The 15,957-nt window shown below is 46.0% G+C and overlaps 1 protein-coding gene across 2 annotated transcripts in view; it reads right to left on the bottom strand.

Moving 5' to 3' along the window:
* Positions 1–169: 169 nt before the first annotated feature.
* Zxdc (ZXD family zinc finger C) overlaps positions 170–15,957 on the bottom strand; it is a 32,181-nt gene continuing 16,393 nt past the window's right edge. The window contains 3 exon segments of one of the 2 annotated variants that reach the window (NM_001431781.1): positions 170–1,638; positions 2,811–2,912; positions 4,693–4,862. In NM_001431781.1, coding sequence (NP_001418710.1) covers positions 1,552–1,638; positions 2,811–2,912; positions 4,693–4,862 — 359 coding nt within the window. In that variant the 3' untranslated portion in view covers positions 170–1,551. 2 annotated transcript variants of the gene reach the window in all.

Genomic DNA, 15,957 nt, shown 5'->3' with positions numbered 1-15,957 from the left:
AGCATGTGCTTGAGGGATGGAATACTGTGCTGGTTCTCATCACAAACAACTGCTTGGAGAGAAGTCTAAAACCTGTCCCTGAGGAGGGCAGCATGCTGCCGGCCCTTGGAGAGAAGTGGGAAGAATCCCAACACCATGCATAGTACTTCAATGAAACCAGAGCAAAAGCTTTGGCACATAACATACAAACACTTTTTTATTCATTTGCACTAAGGACTGGGCCTTTGGCAGCGGGAAGCTCCAGTGCTCAGAGCACTACAGCCCATCCTGTCACTTGTAGACACACGCTGGAGGCTTTGGGAGAAAGAACCTTCTCTGTGGGGTGGGCTCTTGAGGAGGGTGACAGTCATACCAGGCTGCCTATTGTGTATGGGGGTGCTGATTACAGTAGGTAGATTAGTTCAACCCCTAAACTTTGGCCTATGATGCAGGAGAGACATGTGGAAAGGAGTCTTCTCAAGTAGGATTTGTAATCTCTTTGTAGGGAGCAGCACCCAAGTAGACGGCACCACAGAGCCATCCAGAGAAGACAAATGCCCAACCTCAGGGCTCTCCCCAAATCCAAGAAACAAAGCAACTCAGATAGAACAGGACCAAAATAGTATTTGAATAAGCACACACTCCAAAAGCCCAAGAAAAATGCATTCTCAGTGACCCTGTATCCAGTCCTGACTAACAAATAAATAGGTGCAAGGCAACTAACCGTCTCCTCAGGGAAGACCGAATCACTCTGTGAAACCACACAATCTCCAACCTTAACCACAAAACAAGCCTATCATTCCAGCCCTACATATAACATAGCATTCAGAACCTCACTGTAGAGACTATGGACAAGTTGCTATTTACCATGAATCCCAGAAACAGAATTTAGAAAGATGACTTTAAAAGCCTGAACTCTTCATTCCCAAACTTTGAGCTGCATTGTCAGTCTAGGAAGAGGTTCTACTAGCAGGCCACTGGTGAGTACCCTGCCAGAGCTCAGCCTGACTTTGGCTTCACCATGGCTTACAGTGCAGTGAAACCAATACACCCACCAAATCATCTTCACAGGTGAGAAGCTGTCTGTCATACAAGCTCTCAGAAAAGAACCAAATTTCTCGATGTGTCAGACAAAATACTAATACACTACAGCTGACTCAGTACAGAGATGTTCCTGAGTAGGGAGCCATGCTATACCCACTTCCTGCAAGGATCTTTTAATGTAAAAGGTACTACCCACCTCAGGCCCAAGGGGACCTGGGAAGGGCTGGAATGCACACTCACATACAGGCACACACACACACACACACACACACACACACACACACACACACACACACACACACACACACACACACACACACGCGGCATGGGCACAGTGCCTATCTCAGAGGGCAACCTGTGGAGGCAGTTTAAGTACTTTCAATATATGTACCCTAAAGTCTCACAGAACCAGGCTGGAGTGCTGAGGAAGTCAAATGAGTCTCTCTGCCACCCCCAAGCCCCAGCTCCCCAGCCAGCTGAGGTCTTGAAGCAGGCCTGGAAGGCAGTCCTCATTTGTTCAGGCTGCTGTCACTGAAGGTCCTGCAGGTTGATAGTGCTTCCTGGTACCTGTGCAGCCTCTAGCCCAGCAAAGCCTCCGGGTGCTGGAAGCACCTCCTGCAAAACCAAGCAGAAAAGTGAAGGGTAGGGCAAGAGGAGAAGAGGAAGGCACAGCAGAGATGTGACCACTCCTTATGTTCCTTCAAAGAACAATGTGACAGAGATGGTGGCATAAGCTTTTGATCCCAGCACGAGGAAGGCAGAGGAAGGCAGATCTCTGAGTGCTAAGCCAGCCAGTGTAGGCTACAAAGTGGGGCCCCATCTTAAAAAAGCAAGAAAGCAAGTGGGGGGAGAGAGGGGGAGGGGGAGGGAGGGAGGGAAGCGGGGGAAGAGGGGGGTGGGAGGCAGACAGAGAGACAAAGAGACAGAACTAAAAACAATGATGTTTTTTCCAGGTAGTTTTCTCCAGGCCTACCTATAGCTCCATACATATTCAAGCACCCATGTACTTTTTTATAAAAACTGAGCTCATCCTTTCTCATACCCAGCATGCAGTGGGCAGCCTCCCAGGGAGATGGTCATGGCTGTGTATCCACCATTCTCCTGCTTTGGTACTATAGGCTCCACGTGGCAGTGCACAGGTCTCTCAGGTCACTAGTAGTTTGTATCTCCCCTTCCTCCCTCACTGCCTCTTGCTCTCTTCCCAGCACCCTGCATCTTTTTCTCCCCCTTTCTTTTTGTTTTTAGAGACAGGTCCTTGCTGAGTGGCCAAAGTGGCCTCAAGCTTGAAGTTCTCAAGTCTTGGTCTAGGTTACTGGGGCAACTCTGTCTATTGCATCTGGCTCAGATCCCCCTTTGTAAAGGAAGTGTTCTAAAGGCTTAGAACAGTGGGACAGATGTTTCTGGCAGTCTGAAAAATGACTTTCATTCCTACCTAGATACGCACTGGTGACTACCTACTCTCAGCTTATCTACTCACCCACATAGCTACTGAATTTATCTAGGTATAGCTCATTCGTGGAGAATTTAGAACCAGAGAAGTGCAGTAGTCCCAGGCACACTAGGTTTCATCTGGTCCACAAGAAGACATTGCAGTGTCAAGCAAGCCTTATTTGAAGCCGTGACTCTGACTACCTTTTCAAAAAAGTGCAAAGTGGCTAGTGTGACTATCAACCGAATGGGCCTCCAAGGCAGGTCTGTGGCAGCTACTGACCCTTGCCACAGCCTCCTGACATGGGAAACCTGAGATGAGTTCTACTGAGAAGAGCAAGAAGTGTAGGCATCCAGACCTGGAGGACGTAGACTGGCAGATCCACGGTGAAGTAGGGGTGGAAGGCAGAGCGCTGTGGGCTGAGGGCCAGCGGTAAGCCTCCTTCACCTGAGGGGTCATCCTGGGGAGGCAACACCAAGAATTATTATACACTAGTAACCAGGAAGCAGGAGCAATGGCCCCTCCATCTCTCACTTTGAGCCCAGTCCAAGGTTCAGTTTAGTGTAGAATCTTCTGTTGCCTGGCTCTCCTATGTTTATTATTTCAATACTCAAACACTGTGCCTAGTCCCAACAGCTCCTTTCCTCCTACAATGTTCCAAATCTCCATGGATGCCTGCATACCTTCTCAAGCTCATGGGGCTGGGGGAGGAGCTCTCTGTTCTCAGCTTACCCATGGACCAAACAGATCTTAAAGCAGACAGCATCTGGAGATGAGGTGGTACCGGGCCCCCATAAGCTAATCAGGAAAACTGGCTTTTGCCTTTTCAAGTGTGTACTCAGTTACAGCTGCCTAACTGAGCACCCTGTGCTGTGGTCCCTTCCACTGCCTTAAAACCCTGAGTATTACTGTTTCCTTCTCATGACAACAGAACTGAGGCTGGGGGCTAAGGTTCTTGCCCAATACAACACTAGTTGTGAAGGGACAGGTAAAAGGGTCATACTCAGGTGCATGCTCTTCCCAGTGGCGGCTCCTGTCTGTGACGGCAGCTTTCCTACAGTTTCCTATAGCTTTCTTCACAGCACAGCCTTAGTCCTGGAGTGATCTCTACAAGCTGACCTGCACACTGTGTTGTACTCCTTTGGGACAGGCCTCCCACTCCTTTCACTGCCCCTATCTCTAGGGAATTCTTTATCTCGTCCACAGTTCCAAGCTGTTCTACCACTGGGTCAAACTAGGAGGGAAGAACATTATTTTCAGCTCATTTCTATATACAAGCCTGAGTCTCTGGATCCTCTTTTTTTTTTTTTTTTTTTTTGCTCTAGAACCCCTTCTTGCCTGCATCCAGGGTTACTCTTTCCTTCATGGTTCTCTCAGATCGCTCTTGCCTGCCTCTAAGCTCTCTGAAGAAACAGGAACAAATCTACCCTTAGTCTCTGACATCTAGGTTTGCACTGTCCTGCTGAAGTTTCATCTATACCTTCAAGTGGTATACAATAAGCAGTTGTGACCAGGACAGACTATACCCAGATTCCTCAGCTTCCAAACCTCTTCTTTCTTCCACTCCACCTCCTCGGAGGGAATCCTGGGAGTGCAGGTATGTATGGGGCTGCTAAGTGACTTGGTGTGAGCTCCAACAGATGAGCTGTGAGATGCAGGTCTGCTGAGCCTCCAAAGAGGAGGCTAAGCCTTTTTCAGTGACCAGTGAGAAAGGCAGCAGAAAAATCAAAGAGGTCCCGCCATTTTCTGATGAGAGCCTGCACTAGCTGGTGTGTGTGTGCAGAGAATGCTGTGCAGAGGCATGGCCGGATCAGTCTATGGAGAGCTTATAGGAAGCTCTGGGAGAGGTGGAATATTGTGTATACCAGCAGCTATGAGGCTTCCACATGGCCATCTTGGGCATCTCAGATGCCTCTGACCTGTAGAAAGAAGGTCCCAGGCAGGCCTTAGCAGGGCAGAGGCACATGCCATGTGCACCTCCAAGGGAGGTGGGGAAGATGGACCAGGCTGAGGAGACTAGACACAGGGTAACACAGTGCCACAAACCTGATACGTCAGTCCTAACAAAGGCAAGGGCTTGCACAGATGCAGTGAAACAGGCTGGGAAGAAGAGAGAGGCTGGGGTTATTAAGATGGCTGGGACAGGACGCAGGACTTGGGGAAGTTTATTGCGAGGGCAGAGGCCACCCCTCCACCATCCTGCGCCTGCAGACCTCAACATCCACATGGCTGGTTCCTACCTGCAGAACAGGGATCTGGACACACTGCGTTGCCGCTGCAGGGGCTGGTACTGGTAGACTTCCACTGGGTGCCATGGGATTTCCACAAAAACAACTATGTTGTCCTGAGTGGACATGAGGAAGGCTGACTGTGCTTCCTTTTATTTTCCTGTGAGCAGAGTCAGAGGCTCCTGAAACAAAGCAGATAAAACCAGCACTTTTAATACATGCTTCACTGGGCTCAGCCCTGATTCAGAACTGCAGGAAGAACCTTCATGGTTCCCATCATCCCACACAGCTTCACTGACTTGAAAGTTGTTCCAAAGAAATTTTCATGAGGTAAGAAAGAGGTAAGACAGACAAACCTGATACTTTAGTGGAAAACTCACAAAACCCATTTTAAGTCCTTGTGCCTGACAGAACCTCACTCAAGGTGCTCTTCTGAGAGCCAAGTCCTGTCTCCTCCCTAAACTCCCACAGCTCCTGGAAGGTAGGAGACCAGTAGTTGGCTTTGCCACCCAGACCACCCTTCTAGTTGCAGCAGGTTTGACTACCTGCCCTCTACAAGGCCCAAGGCTGCTACAGACCTGCTGACCTCACTTCTGAAGGTCACCAGCACCTTGTGAGGGTGGCATCCAAGTGTGCTGTGCTCCTGCTTAATGCCCTGGGGCCACAGGCACAGGGCTTCCCTCTTTTTCTCAGCCTGCTTTTTCTCAGTGTGGGTAGAAACTGAGGAACTTTTTTTTTTCTTTTTGTTATTTACTTCCCCTCCCTCTTCTTCTCCTAGTCCCTCCCCCTTTATCTCTCCTTCTCCACACTACTCCCCCCCTTCTCAGAAAAGGGGAGGTCTCCCAAGGATATCAACCAGCCTTGACAGATCATGTTTCAGTAAGACTAGGCTCATCATCTTCTATTGAGGCTAGACAAGGCAGCCAGGATAAGGGAAAAGGATCCAAAGGTAGATAGGCAATGTAGTCAGAGAAGGCCCTTGCTTGGCTTTAGGAGTTCCACATAAAGACCCAGCTGTATAACTGTTACATATGTGCTCTCTGGTTGGCAAGAGGAACTCTTAAAGTGCAAATATTAACCAGGCTGATGGGCAAGGTGAGGAGGGCCCATGTTAGGAACAGCTCTCCTCACTGTAGGGAGAGGTGGGTCCACTACAATTCCAGCTTACCTGAGACCGACGATCTCTACACAATTTTCCTGCCTAACTGCTCTGTTCTCAGGAGAACAGGGTTGGGACTGGGCTACTACTGCAAGACAGTGCTCAGGGCCAGACAGAGCAAGAAGCTTCCTGCTTCTTCTTGAATACTATCCCACCAGCTCTAGAATTATACATGTGTGAACTCTCATGCTTTTAAAGTTTCTTATTAACCAAGCATGCTTTCTTGACATAAAATATGAACATAGCTGAAATTTTGTGTTTTGAGGTTTTCAGTTTACTAGTTAAAATTGAGTCACCATTGCAATAATTAGTCATGTGAACCAAATCATAAGACGGCAAGTGTATCGTCAGATGCAGGAAAGCTCCCCCAAGAACGGCAACTTACATACAGAGGGTCTCACTTATTATTGGTCTTGAACTTATGATTCTCCTGCCTCAGCTTCCTGAGTACTGGGATTATAGGAATGCCTGGCATAAACATATTAAAAACTCTGATAGTCCTATTTAAAAGCCAAGTTGTATTGAAAATACATTTCAAGATGACTGGGAATGACTTTTTACTCCCTGCACTTTCCTCCCCTGCCTGTACTTAATGATCACTTATGGAGAGAATAAACATGGATAGAAACATAGATCTCTCTGATTACATTTTTAAAAATACAGTGCTCACGAGTCTTTCACCACCTCCCTCAGTTGCTGATGGAACTCACTCTGTGTGGAGGGGTAACAGGCAGGAAGGCTGAGCAGCAACGGCAAGCATCAAGTCAGAACAGTTAGGGGTGTTCATGATAAAAGGCAGCTTTTTAGCTTTTGTAATTACAACAAACACTAACACATGTCAAAAATATAACTGCAGAATAAAAGGGTAAAGATGGCTTTGTAGTTTCAAGAGGACACATGATTGAAATGGTGTCTATCTAGTATATATTGTTTGACCTTGGCTTTAATGCTCTAGCTACTGTGCTAGCTGCAAGATTAAGAATGTGAGGAATCGAACATGTCCTGTTGGACAGCACCCTGCTAAGTCAGGTGCTTGGGTTTATCTTGTGCCTTTCCCTTTCCCAGGGAACTTAAAGCTGACAGATGGATTTTTAACTTTTTAAAAAGTTGTTGGAGTTTGAAATTTTTAAAGGGACTGAGCAAAATATGACAATATGTCTTGAGTGTTTCCTGCCAAAAATCTGGCAGGCCTTACCCTACCTGGACTTGTCACTAGCAAGCCTGGGATGGTGCACTTGTCACTATCATTACTGTCTTTTCCCCCACTGTCTTCTTCCTGTTTAACAAAGGATCTGCCTACTGACCCCACATAGTGCACCAGTTCTAACAGGCCTCTTTAGACTCTCTGCTGTAGGCTTTCCAAATCTGAGAGCACATCAAGGGCAAATAATCACCATGTCCCTTTCCGCCAGCCTCCAAAAGCCTTCCACCACAGTCAAATGCAACCATGATACAGAGTTGATATCTTCCTAGATTTTGAGGGGACGTTCTTGGCAGCTCTCCACTAAAAATAGTGAAGGCCACTATTATTAGGGGTACCTCTTGGGTTCTCAGTTGATTAAGGCCTTTAAGACTGAATGTTAGTTACCAACTGCTTGTTTGTAGAGCTACCATGGTTTTCTGGTCTTTGACATGGCCAATTATGCTGACAGGCTGCCTAACTAACCAGGAGCCACTTGAAGCTCTACGTGAGCCTTACCCATTTCCCATATTCCACTTCACCTGAGGGAGGGCAGACATAGCACATGACCTATAGGTTTAGAGAATCCAGGGGTCTTGAGTTCTAGTCCTGGTGTTGGCCCTATTAGCTATTATTGCTCCAAGTTCTAAGATCCTTATCCAGAAAAGAGGATCTATACATTGGGAGTTTTAAGAGAGGACTAGGGTTGTGTAATAGACACAAGGGTTGAGAACCACGCCAGGTACACTGAAGACCTTAGATATGACACCTCATCTGGGCTTTAATAGGAGAAGTATTTTATTTGTGCACCAAATATAATTATTTGAAATGGCTAGTAATTTGTGTATATTACTCATTTAGCAAGTATTTCCTGCATCTTCATCATGTGATACCGTGACACTTCCCCAAGAGCTCCCCGCAGCTGGCTTGCAAACTTAGCACTAAAATGAAGGAAAGGCCATCCAGTGACTGGCCCAACTTGGGATCCATCCCATGTGTAGGCACCAAACCCTGATACTATTACTGATGCCATGTTGTACTTGCAGACGGGAGTCTAGCATGGCTGTCCACTGAAAGGCTGTCCTCTACCAGCAGCTGACTAAGATACAGATAGTTACACCCAACCATTGGACTGAGGTTTGGGAACCCCTATAGAAGAGTTAGGGGAAAGACTGAAGGAGCTGAAGGGGATGGCAACCACATAGAACAATAGTATCAACTAACTCAACTAACCTGGACCCCTTGAAGCTCCCAGAGACTCAGTCACCAATCAAAGAGCATACATGACCATGGCCCCCAGCACTTTTGTAGCAGAGGATGGTGAGCATCCTCTCAGAGGCAAAGGGGAAGGGGGATGGAATTAAGATCTCTGAATATGGGGGACCAGAGATTAAGATCTCTGAAATGGGGGGCATCATTTGGAATGTAAATAATTTAATATAAAAAGATGCAGTGGTAGCTGGTGGTACTTCATACCTATAGACCTAGCATTTAAGAGACGGTATAATTTGAGGCCAGCCTGGGCTAATAATGAAATCCTTTTTCAATGCATCCCTCTCTGCTGCCCCAGCAATGGTAATGAGAGAACAAGGCAGACAAAGACGCAAGACTTGAAGAAGCTGACTGCAGCTTGGCATTGTAGGCAGCCACTTAAACACTATGAAGCAAACATCCAGAGTGACCTCAGCAGCAAGGGACTACCCCTACCAAAGAAAAATGTTGTCACCAGAGTCTAGAAGAGAGTCGGTGCAGAAACAAGCAGACAAGGGAGACAGTTCTGTCATATGGCAGCAGCCAGCTTATTTACCCACCCACCCGAGCCTCAGGATCAGGTTCCAAGTGCTCCTGGGGAAGCCTGGGTAGTTTCTCTAAGGACATAAAGGCCAAAGATCATGACTACAAAGCCAGGCATGAGCATAGGAGAGCATTCTGTCCTGGAGGTCACACACCCAGAGCCTTATTTTGCTTCAGCAAAATGTAAAATGAACAGGGAATGGACATGAACAGAATATAAATTTTCACCTATTTCAGCACCTTTCGGTTTGTGCTCAATTGTTTTACAAGAAGTCCTGCAGACACATCATACCCCTTGTAGGAGGCCTGGTTTCCTCATACAGAAGGGGGTTATGAGGTGAGATATCAGACGGTACACCCCAATCACATCTGGGCACCCCTTTGACCTTATTAATCATCTCCCTGTGGCAAAGTTAATGGTGTTTTTAATGTTAAGGTTGGGAACCAGCCATCAAGGGCTGTTTCCATCTTCAATCACCAAGAGCAAGGATGGGAGACAAGAACAAAGTGGTCTTACAAAGGACAGTCAAACTGGAAGTACAGACCATCCCAGCAGGGAAACAACCTTATAAATGAGAAAGGCATGAACAACAGAAATGAAATGATGAGGCTGAAAGGGAATCCTGAGGTTGGGAATATGAGCTCACCTCCAGGATTGTGGCAGAGTACAGTGCTTCTGTCTTTCCCTGCCTTATTACGCCACCCGCCAAACCAGAGCTGTGCTCAGGAGAGTCAAAGAGCCTACTTAAGTCCATCACAGCCAGGATACTGTAGAGAGCAGGCATTCAACAGCCCTCAAAGGCCACTGCCTGAAGGACACACAGATGGGATTAGGCATAGCTGGAGCAGAGGCACGTGGGCTAATGGAAAGAGCATGTGGTGACAATGTAGAGTCTACACTTTACTTTGGTTCCCCATAAGCCACCTCCTTCATAAACCCTTATGTTCTAGGTGTGCACGGGCCCTATAAGATGGGACAAAACTCCCATGGTCAAATGACATGGTCAAGCAATCCACACCCACCTAGTCCTTTTACTTCGATTTCCAGGTAACTATAATGGATGTTACTAAATTATCCCCCAGAAAGAAACGTGATACCCCCGCCCCCTTAAGAAGCCCCTTTGCATTTATGATGGCAGCTAAAGGAAGGGAGGAAACCTATGAAACACATGCTTATTTGTTTGAAAGTGAAAAAAATATGAAGATGAGATTACTGACTCAAGACTCAACTCAGCCAGTAACTCGCCAGGGCATTTCAATTACGTGCACATGGCACAGCCACATAGTTCTCTGGCCATAGGCTAGGCTTTGCTGGGACCAGTGGGCCATGTCAGGGCTAAAGCCATCGAATGCAAAGTACATGCCTACTCTGACCTCTTCCTCCTGCATCTCTGGGAGGGGAATCACATATCTCCATGTACTGGTGAGAACAGAGAGCCTGGAAAACCTCAGAAACCACTCAGGAGGAATGGCTACTCTACTGCTCACTTTTAGTGTGGCAGTTTTAGTTTTTGAAAATTGATATATCCTTAAATACAAAAAGTAGAAATGACCACAATAAAATATTTACAATCCTTACATCAGAGTCGGGTGGGGTAGGGGAACTATACAGCATGGGCATGCTTTACCACTTCTGTTTCTATGTAAGTATATATACAAATATGTCTATCCACACAGCCACTGTTTCTTATAGACTGACTTACCAAAAACATGCACAAAGCACGCAGCTTTGCTGACAGACATTTGAGTTATAAACACTCTCTTGTCAACAGTTCTGATACAACAGTGGGTGGCAAACTTTACATGGGTTCCTGCTATCACCACAAACTGGATGATAAGGTGTAGCTGCAAGTATGATCATTGCCCAATCTTGTTTTCTTTTCTTGGAATCATCACCCAGTGAGCCTGTAGGCACATCAGGCCATCTCCACACACAGTAGCCCCGGTGATCTTGTGCAAACACTTGTTCATAGTAGTCTTCATCTGCCTTCCACCTTCAGCAATCTCATTAGCTATGGCTTCTGGTCAAGTCTGCAGACAAGATGGGCTCCCTACACCTCTGTTCCTTGGGCCTCCTGCCATTCCTCAGCACATGTGTAATGTGGAAAGCAGCCCCACTGTCTAGCCTGCCTGAATGAGTCCCTGTGTTACAGCAGGTAGTACAGCAAGTGCTGGCTGCTGTTATAACTTTTTGAAACTCCTAAATCACCTGTGATTTACAAAGGGCAGCACTCAGTTGTTAGAAGTACATAGGTCACCTCTGCCACCAGCAAGGATGGTCCAGGCCCTAGCTGTGTGTCCTGTGCTCTGGTTTGTGTTTCTGCCCAAGATACACCAGCACTCTCTCCCTATTGGGTTAATGTGGCAGATGTGACAGGCCTGAGCACCTACAGTGTAGTCTCTAGGCATCTCCTTTGTTTTCTTGAGCATTCTCACCTGGTGGTTCTTTCTGTCCCCAAGCCTTCTTGAACTTTCAAGTTTTTGAAACAGTGTCCCCATGTAACACCCGATTTCTCACACCTAGTTCTGGGACCTCCTATTTCAAGACAAGTCCCAAATTGCTACCACTGTTCAGCCACCACTGACCCCAGCTACTCTGACATCAGCAAGATGGCCAGAGATTCTAGCCATTCTTGCTTCCTCCCATGCATGCCACCTATCAGTTATCTTCAAAAGAGTAGGTAGAATGACCTTTCAAGATATCACATCCCCATTTTCCCTCAGTGAAGACCAGAGGTTTGACCATAGCTTACAAGGCCTGAACAGCTGAGCCACCTAAGGGCTTCAGCCTTCCCTCTGCCTCATTACCCTCTCTCTGGATAGGACAATACACTGCAGCCTGAGGACCTCCTCAGGCTGCCACCTGTTTTCACCACTGTGGCACCTTTTCAACCCCAGGTCTTATTTTTCCTAATGCCTTCCTGTCTCCTGGACTAAGAACTGCATAGGGCACTTGGAGTATAAGGTGATTACGACTACTGCTGTGTATGAACCAGGGTTGTGGCTCAAAGATAAGTACAGATGTGTGCACAAGCAACCCCCTCTTAAGAAAGGGAAGAATAAGGTGGAAAATAAGCACAGAACAACCAGTCCTGAGTAACCACCTGCTCAGGTTGGAACTTTTGGCTTGAGCAGAACAAAGCATATTCTTAAATGCACACAGCTCTCCAGGCCATTGTTTTCCATTTCTGGTGAGGCACTTGAACCAAGGAAAAACAGCAGGAGACAGTAGCACCGGCAGGAGCACAGAAATAAACACATCACATGCAGTGTGATACATTATAGTACGTGTAAGAGCACATCATTCTGAAAGAGATGTGAATACTGTAACGTGGAGAAAGTACATGTGTCAGTCTACCCTGCAATGGCTGCACAACTTACTCTACCTGGGATATGGACAGGAAGTGCTGTCACCACAAAGACGTGTCCTAAAAATAACATGTTCTAAGCAGCATCCTCAGCATCTTGTATTTACTATATTCAGACTAAACAGGGCTTGAAAACTACCTAATGGTAGATCTGTTAGTGAGCCAACAGTAGCCCGAGGCCTGTGAAGAGCCCAGTTCTCTTACAGGGATCTGTGTGCAGAGGCCAGAGGAAGGAGCATCAGCTGTCCCACACTTAACCCCTTATTCCCTTATTCCCTTGAGACAAGGCCTCTCACTGACCCTGGAGCTAGGCCTCTGTCTTCCAGGTAGTACCAGCAATCCTGCTTCTGTGCTTCCTCTCCTGGCATTTCTAGGGTTACAAGCATGCTCAGTTATGTCCAGCTTGTTGATTCTGGCTCTGGAGATGGCAAATTCAGACCCGAGAGCTTTATAATGAGCACTCTTAGCTACTGAGCCATCTCTCCAACCCTCAGTAGATCTTAAGTTGAATTTCTTTAAAAATTAATAGGCATCACCGGTGAAATAGGAATTTCATAATGATTTCTTCTGGGTGTGGTGACATACACCCGTCATTGCACTACTCAAGAAGTAGGATCAGGGCTTCAAAGTTGTCCTCAGCCAGCAGGTGGGTTTAGATTAGCACCCAGCACCCACTGTTCTACAGGTGTGCCCAGACATTTGGAGTCTCTCGAATTCCTGTTCTTTTTTTTTTTTTTTTTTTTTTTTTGGTTCTTTTTTTTTTCGGAGCTGGGGACCGAACCCAGGGCCTTGCGCTTCCTAGGCAAGCGCTCTACCACTGAGCTAAATCCCCAACCCCCTCGAATTCCTGTTCTTGCCACAGGTGTTTATGTCCCTCTGGAGGGTCTTGCCTTGGAAATAAACCAAAAAGAGAATTAAAGTGGATTCTTTGGAGGAGACGTGATAATTTATAGATGACTTCACTGTTGGTTAGAAAACCCAAGACATTCAGCTAAAAATGTAGTAAATGTTAGGAGATGTAGTATCCAGTTAAAAAGAGATGCCTGTCATCTGAGGTTCTCTATGGGGCAGCAGTGGACAATCTGGAAATGAGATTGCTAGTTACAGTAGCCCCACAGGAGGAAATTTCACAAGGAAATCTCCCCATGTAGAAGAGAAGACAGGCACAGTTGGGTTGCTCCCTGGTGATATGGCCTCTTCCTTCCCATACACCAAGGAAAGGTGAAAAGCAGATATCCAGTCTACGGAGTGGAATGGAAATACCCAATAAGCAAAGACTGGGAAAACCAAATGATGAAATTAATGAAGATAGAACCTGGAAGGGATCTTCCTTTTCTTAAGAGAAGGCTGCTTGTGCACACACCTGTACCTGTCTTTCAGCCACAACCCTGGTTCATACACAGCAATAGTCATAATCTGCTTATACTCCAAGTGCCTATGGCCATTGTCTCATTTATTCTCACAAGAGACCCAAGCAAGTGCTTCTACTGTTCAAGAGATCCAACTAGAAACTCTGTGGCTATCATTTTCTGTTGTAATTAGGTTCTCCCCCACCCCCTTTTTCTTCTACTACCCAATTGCTCAGTGGGCTTTATTTTGGCTTCCAAGTGAATTTTACTTTGTAATTTATACAAATGGTTAGAAAATAAAATCCTGTCAAACTTTTTCCCTATGAGGATGTAAGCTGTAACTTTTCTCATTCCTCATCTAATTTCTACAAACACTGAATATGAACTAGAATTTAGTAAAGTAACATCACTAAATCCATGAATAAACATTCTTCACAGCTTCATTGCTTCCGCAGTCTGCAAACAAGCTAAGTGCGTCAGTTTCAATACTGCTAGGCCTTTATTCAACTTCACCCCTGACAGGTTTCTATCAGTTTTCACTTTGTGCTGGTTGGGATGCCAAGTTTTCAGAATAAATGTTCTTCAGCTCTGCTGTGGGCCACACATGGATACCAACCTATGGGGGAAGAGCTTTGCTGTCTCCACTCTCCTTGCACTATGCCCTCTCCATGCAAACATCACTCCTGCTTTGGGGGCTGTTTCTGAGTCACTGCTCACCTTCCCGTGCCTTCCTCTAAGAGTATGCTTTGCTTAGATCTATTCAGTCTTTGTCTCCTGGCAATGCACTTAAGAGCTGTTTATACTTTTACATTGATATAGATACCCTCAGGTTTGGTCACAGTGTCTTGCTATTTTACTGTTCCTTCTAATGAGAATCATGTTGGCTTTCATTTCCCTTAAATCTACTGCTCACTGGTAAAGAACCTGCTTGGCATGCGTAAAGACCTAAATTCAATCTCTAATAATGACCTTTCCTCTCCAAAGATATTCTCACAATTCGAAAAGACTCTAATATTTGTGATTCTGTCAGGAGCAGCTCACCAAACTAAAGACACCAGCAGTACTTTTATGTATCCACTCTCAACAGCAGCACCCTGGGAAAAGCCTTGGATTTCAGACTGCACATTTTCTAGGAATGCAAACACAGTGTAGGCCCCACATTTATGGTGCTGTCTTTCTGTTTGTTGAAGCTTAGTCTCTGCAAAGGTGTAGTTACACTGAGACTTCTGTGCTCAATCTTACAGCTCATAATCTCCAATCACAATGCCAAAATGCAGACATCCCAGAAACCTAAATTTCCCCCCTCAGGCTTGGTGCCAAAACAGCAGCACAGTCCAACTTGGCATGAAGCCATTTAGTCTGAGCTGACTCCACACATAGGAATGCTTCACTAAGTATCAATATAATAACAAGGAGTGTAAAACAGTGTACATACCTTCCAAAAGCTATAACATTCTGTACAGAAAATTGATCTCAGATTGATTAAAATGATATTTACAAATATTTCCTAGCACTGGCCACTGAGAACCTAGTACATACATCTCACCAGCATAGCACTGGACCCAGATCCTGGCTGTACATACCCATTTCCAGTAAAGAAGCCAGGGTTCTCTATAGAAGCAGCTGACTGCAGGCCAGAACAAGTACAGGACAAGGTGAGCCTGGTCAGGCCAGAAGATAGAGAAAATACTGAAGAGACAGTATAGGACAGGATATTTTTAAGGCCATAGGAAATCATTTGCAGGAACTCTGGCTTTGGCCTGGAGCACAGACTCAGAGCAGCGACATCAGCGCTAGTCTTACCCAGTGCTGAGAATAACGTAAGGCCAGGCCTGAGTCTATGCCAAGAGTAATGGAGTTCACCCGGGAGAGGGAAGAGAGTGCACTGTCTGTAGAACCCTAATTTATAAACACCTATAGGAAATACAAGTTGCCTGCACAGGACACCAGGGTCAATTATCAGAGTCAAGACCCACTGCCTAGGGTTAAATCTGTGGAAAACATAATGAGAGACAGGGTATCTGCAGTGTGTGGTAAATAATTAGCTTCACTGCACTCCTTAGATGTCATACTTGTCAGCATGTTCTTGCTTGATGGTTGGATAGCTCTGTAATTAAAAGCCATTAGCTGCTCTTGCAGAGAACCAAAGTTTGATTCCCTGTACCCACATGGTAGCTTATAATCACCTGTAACTCCAGTTCTAGGGGATCTAGTGCCAACTTTTGGCCTCTGAGGGTACCAGGCATAGGCATGGCACATGAACCCATATATAAAAATATAGTTAAAAACAAACAAACAAATAAACAAAGAACGTTGTTTCCTTGGGATATTTACTGCCAGCCCTATCTCTGGAGGGGCTGGGTCTCACATGACTGAGTCCCATTAATCATTGCAGATAGTTATGTTTCAGGTGAGCTCTCTTGGTCA

This window comes from Rattus norvegicus, chromosome 4 (genome assembly GCF_021556685.1).
Source record: "Rattus norvegicus strain SHRSP/BbbUtx chromosome 4, alternate assembly SHRSP_T2T, whole genome shotgun sequence".
In the NCBI taxonomy this organism is placed as follows: domain Eukaryota; kingdom Metazoa; phylum Chordata; class Mammalia; order Rodentia; family Muridae; genus Rattus; species Rattus norvegicus.
The sequence above is the reverse complement of the archived record's forward strand: the minus strand, read 5'-3'. Positions and strand labels throughout refer to the sequence as shown.